Source organism: Cucurbita moschata, unplaced genomic scaffold (assembly GCF_002738365.1).
Source record: "Cucurbita moschata cultivar Rifu unplaced genomic scaffold, Cmos_1.0 Cmo_Scf00083, whole genome shotgun sequence".
Classification (NCBI taxonomy): domain Eukaryota; kingdom Viridiplantae; phylum Streptophyta; class Magnoliopsida; order Cucurbitales; family Cucurbitaceae; genus Cucurbita; species Cucurbita moschata.
Genome location: NW_019268599.1, coordinates 511377 through 517140, shown reverse-complemented (window position 1 = coordinate 517140; position 5764 = coordinate 511377). Strand labels below are relative to the sequence as shown.

The 5764-nt window shown below is 42.5% G+C and overlaps 1 protein-coding gene across 1 annotated transcript in view; it reads left to right on the top strand.

Moving 5' to 3' along the window:
• Window positions 1-4398: 4398 nt before the first annotated feature.
• LOC111438879 (uncharacterized mitochondrial protein AtMg00810-like) overlaps window positions 4399-5764 on the top strand; it is a 5254-nt gene continuing 3888 nt past the window's right edge. The window contains exons 1-2 of the mRNA XM_023076705.1: window positions 4399-5054; window positions 5169-5349. Coding sequence (XP_022932473.1) covers window positions 4399-5054; window positions 5169-5349 — 837 coding nt within the window. The remainder of the gene's footprint in view (window positions 5055-5168; window positions 5350-5764) is intronic.

Sequence of the window (5764 nt, the reverse complement as noted above, 5' to 3'; positions counted from 1 at the left end):
CGAGATTTCCACGGCTTCTTACCGCCTTTGCGGCTGGAGGGCCCATTGCTCTCGCCGGTGTCGTCACGGAGCTTTAGGCGTGCAAGCCATTCCTCCTCAGTGAGGAGTAGACGACCCTCCTTGTCGATAGCTGAAATGGTATTTTTCTTCCGCTGCTCGACATTACGCAGTCTTCCGGTCACCTCTTCTACCGTTAGGTCGTTCACGTCAAGCAATGTCTCGATTGAAATCACAACTTGCTCGAGGTGATCGGGGACGACTTGCAGCATCTTCTTCACGATTTCTGTCTCGCTGATGCTGCCACTAAGTGTGGTGATGCTGTTGGCGAGCCCCGTGATCCGCATTGAAAAATCATCGACGGATTCGCCGGCGAGATTTCCACGGCTTCTTACCGTCTTTGCGGCTGGAGGGCCCATTCTCTCGCTGGTGTCGTCACGGAGCTTTATTAGGCGTGCAAGCCATTCCTCCTCAGTGAGGAGTAGACGACCCTCAAATGGTATTTTTCTTCCGCTGCTCGACGTTACGCAGTCTTCCGGTCACCTCTTCCACCGTTAGGTCGTTCACGTCAAGCAATGTCTCGATTGAAATGATGACTTGCCTGAGATGATCGGGGACGACCTGCAGCATCTTCTTCACGATTTCTGTCTCGCTGATGCTGCCACCAAGTGTGGTGATGCTGTTGGCGAGCCCCGTGATCCGCATTGAAAAATCATCGACGGATTCGCCATCCTTAAAGCGGATCTCCGAGAGCTCCTTCCGCAGCTGCTCAAGGTTGGATTCCCGCACTCACTGTACACCACCGACCTGACGGGATTTGATTCCCTCCCAGGCTAATTGCGCGGTGCACTTGGTGGAGAGAGATGCCAGCATCTCTGGGAGCACAGATCGTAAAATATGGCGGCGAACGCCAGTCGATCCTCCCCGGTACTCAATCGTTTCTCTTTCTCCTTCCTCTGGCTCGACAGCATGCCATAACCCTTGCGCCTGTAGGTAGGTTGACGCACATCAACAAGGTCCACTCGTTATAGTTGGCGTCGGCCACGGCCTCTTCGTGGTGGTGATGGAGATGCCGGCACTTGGCGACGTGGAGGAGTGAGCGAGCCTGCTCGAGATGGACCCCACGATGTGTTTATTTTTGCACTTTTCATTTTCTTCTACTCAAACCTGAGACCTATGTGTTGTCAGGTCGACGCTCTAGCCACTTGAGCTATTCAACTTGATTGTTGATAGGTTGGCTCCTCCGCAATGATATACACCGATGGCTTCAACCGGGCTCTGATACCACTTGTTGGATTTCAAATAATCGGCCGAGAAATCCTTTATTTTCGGTGAGAGGAAATTGTCGACAACAGGTTGTTAGAAGGAAAATAAAATGCGTAAAATAAGACGAGAGAGAAGGATGAAATTTTGACTGCCCTTTAATTCAAGTTGTGAAAATATTCTAACCGATTTCCTATTTAAATATAACCTATCCTAAAAATGGCTGGAGAGTGGCCAACTGAATCTGTGCCACTTCCTCCTAAATTGCCGTCTAAAACTTAGTTAATCCATTCGACGTGTTTGTCAAATGGTAAAACGGAGAATGGAGGTAATCGTGTGAATCTAAATAAGGAAAAATCAGGTTTTATCTAACAGGCGACACTATACATGTTGTGTTCTGAGCCGTTGACGAGTCGAGCTTTAAGAAGATTGTCAGTGCAACTACTTCAAAAGAAGCATGGGACATTTTAGGAAAAGTGTTCAAAGGAGTCGACCGAGTCAAGTAAGTGCATCTCCAAACTCTTCGTGGTGAGTTGGAGAGCATAAAGATAAAGGAGTCGGAAAGTGTATCTGACTACATCACGCGTGTATAGACTTTGGTAAACCAACTCAACCAAAACAGAGAAATGTTAATCGAGACGCGAGTTGTGGAGAAGGTTTTGAGATCATTAACCAAGAATTTTGAGAACGTTGTATGCGCGATAAAAGAGTAAAAGGACCTAGCGACGTTCACGTTTGACGAGCTCGCCGGTTCTCTCGAGCTATACAAGCAACATAAGAAGAAGAAGGAGGAAACACTCGATCAAGTACTTCAAATCAAGGCGTCATTCGAAGATGAAAAGGTACTCTATTCTCAAAATTTTTAAGGTAGAGGTCGTGGTCGTGGAAGTTGTGGAAATGGTCACGGTGGTCAAGGCAGCAGTCATGAAGGATACTATAAGGAGAAGGGACAGTCGAGCCAAGAAAATTGGCTTGGAAGAGGACGTGGTCAAGGAAGAGGCGACCGATCAAATTATTCCAACATTAAGTGCTACAAATGTCACAATTTTGGTCACTATGTGAATGAATGTAACTCCGAAAAATGTTATAATTGTGGTAAAATGGGGCATTTTGCAAAAGATTGTCGAGCCGATAAAAAGGTGGAAGAAACAATCAACCTAGCATTGGAAGACGTAACAAATGAAAGTCTTCTCTTGATGTCTTAAAATGAAGACAACATCAACAACGACACTCTGTGGTACCTCGACTCAGGGCAAGCAACCATATGTGTGGTCACGAGTACCTATACAAAGAGATGCAAAAGATTGAAGATGCTCACGTGTCATTTGGAGATGCTTCAAAGGTGGAGGTCAAAGGCCGAGGTACAGTTCATTACTTGCAAAAGGATAGCTTAATAGGGTCAATCCAAGATGTTTATTACATACTAGACCTCAAGACCAACATATTGAGTATGGGGCAACTCACAGAGAAAGGTTACTCGATATTCTTAAAAGGCCGGCTGCTACACTTGAAGGACAAGCAAAGGCGTTTGGTTGCTCGAGTTGAGAGAAAGAAATCGGATGTACAAACTGAATTTAAGAAGCATACGAGAAAAATGTTTGCTAGTCGAAACAAGGCATCGCCCTGGCATCTCCGCTTTGGTCACCTATATCATGGCGGCCTAAAAGAGTTAGCGAAGAAGAATATGGTGCACGGGCTACCCAACATGGACTACGATAGAAAATTTTGTGAAGAATGTGTGCTCAGCAAGCATGTGAGAACCTCATTTCAAAAGAATGCTGAATTGTGGGCTAAACAACCTCTCGAGTTGATTCATACAGACATATGTGGTCCAATTACCCCTGAGTCTTTCAACGGTAAAAGGTATTTCATTCCTTTATCGATGATTACTTACGAAAAACTTGGGTTTATTTTCTGAAAGAAAAATTCGAGACATTCGAGGTGTTAAAAAAGTTCAAAGTGATGGTGAAGAAGGCAACTGGTAGACACATCAAAGCTGTACAATCCGATAGAGGTGGCGAGTATACTTCGACTACTTTCATGGAGTATTGCAAGGAGCAAGACATAAGGAAAATTCTAACCACACCGTACACTCTGCAACAAAATGGTGTGGTCGAGAGAAAAAATCGGATCATTCTCGATATGGTTCGGTCACTGCTCAAGAGCAAAAGGATGCCAAAGGAATTTTGGGCAGAAGCCCTGCAATGCACCATCTATGTGCAAAATCGATGTCCAAATGCGAAGTTAGATGATCAAACACCACAAGAGGCATGGAGCGGACAAAAAGCCTACAATTTCTCATCTCAAAGTGTTCGGTAGTAGTACTTATACTCACGTACCGGATCAACGAAGAACGGAGCTCGTAAACAAAAGCAAAAAGTCTATTTTTATTGGGTATGATAAGAAGACAAAAGGATACAAACTACTTGACCCAATAAACAAGAAGGTGATGGTGAGTCGTGATGTGCGAGTAAATGAAGTAAGCGAATGAGACTGGAACAATCCGATAGAAGTTAATATCGAAGTTGGAGAATCATCAGTCGTTGCACCAACAAGTATACCAACAAACTCAGGAATTTTTTATGATGAAGATGAACCACAACAACCCAAAATGCGAAATTTGCAAGATTTGTATGATTCAACAAATGAGATACACCTTGTATGTCTTCTTGCAGATGCTGAAAATATCATCTTTGAAGAGGCGGTGCGAGACCAGAAGTGGCAAACTGCCATGGATGTGGAGATTAAAGTGATTGATCGCAATAATACATTGGAGTTAACAGAATTATTGGAAGGAAGTCAGTCCATTGGTGTCAAGAAAAAGATGAATGCTCAAGGCAAAATAGAGCGGTACAAGGTGCGACTTGTTGCGAAGGGATACAAGCAAAAGGCGCGAATCGACTATGACGAAGTGTTTTCTCCCGTTGCAAGAAGGGAGACAATCCAATTGCTCATTTTCCAAGCAGCTCAATTCAAATGGCCGATTTTTCAAATGGATGTCAAGTCGACATGCTTGAATGGTGTGCTTGAAGAAGAAGTCTAGATCGAACAACCACTCGGGTACATGAAAATTGGAGAAGAGAAGAAGGTACTAAAATTGAAGAATGCACTTTACGGGTTGAAGCAAGCACCGCGAGCATGAAATACTCGTATCGGTATATATCTCAAGGAGAACGGGTACAAGCATGTCCCTACGAGCATGCACTTTACATAAAGAAGAGTGGAGGCAATGTGATATTTGTTGCTCTTTATGTCGATGACCTCATTTTTTTGGGTAACAATGATGATGAGATGATAGAAGAGTTTAAGGGCACAATGACACGAGAATTTGAGATGACAGATTTGGGCTTGTTGAAGTTTTTCCTTGGTTTGGAGGTTAAACAAGGAGAGACGGGTATTTTTATATCACAGGAGACATATGCAAAAGAGATTTTGAAGAAGTACAAGATGACAAATTGCAACTCGATATCAATACTAATGGAACCAGGTGCAAAACTCTCGAAATACGATGAAGGAGAACGAGTAGATGCAAATAGGTACCAGAGTTTGGTAGGAAGCCTTTGCTATCTTACATGCACAAGGTCAGATCTTTCATTAAGTGTCTACATTATAAGTTGGTTCATGGAAGAGCCGATTTATTCACATTGGAGGGTGTTGAAGCGAGTCCTACGGTACATCGAAGGAACAGTGTCACTTGAGTTGTTCTACTTGAAAGTAGAAGATTACAAGTTGGTTGGTTACTTTGACAACGATTTGTGTGGAGACATAGACAACGGAAAAGTGCATCGGGTTAGGTTTTCTTTATGGGCAACACACATTTACTTGGTTTTCAAAGACGTGACGCTCTTGACGTGTGAAGTTGAATATGTAGCCGCATCTTGGTGTGTATGTCACATGATATGACTTAGAACTTTGTTGAGCGAGATGAAACTAAAGAAACTAGGTGCAATAGTGATTCAAGTTGACAACAAATCAACAATTGAGTTGGCAAATAACCCAGTGAACCATGAAAGAAGCAAACACATTGATGTTCGTTTTCACTTTATCCGAGATCATGTGAAGGAAGGAAGTGTGGAATTGCTGCATATGGTAAGTCAGGATCAAGTTGCGGATATTTTTACAAAACCGCTACCAAAAGTATTTTTCGACAAATACAAGAAGATTGGCATGACGGATGGCAGAAACATTTAACTTTTGTGGGGGAGTTTTGTTGAATAAACATTGAATGTTATTTTTATTGAGTGGGTTTTAAATTTAGAAGTCAGTGGAAAAGTGAGTAGATGAAAGGCCCAGAGTTGTAATATGCCATAACGAGGTTTTTATGACTATAATTAGTTTTTTAGTTGTCACATGATGAATTTTTTATGGCTATAATTAGTTTTTTATTATTTTAGCTCTATAAGAGCATGTGAATTCTTATAAAAAGAAGGAGAGAAAATGACATAAATAAGAGGAGTAATAGAAAAGTGTTTTTTTTCAAAAAAAAAAAAAAAAAAAAAAAAAA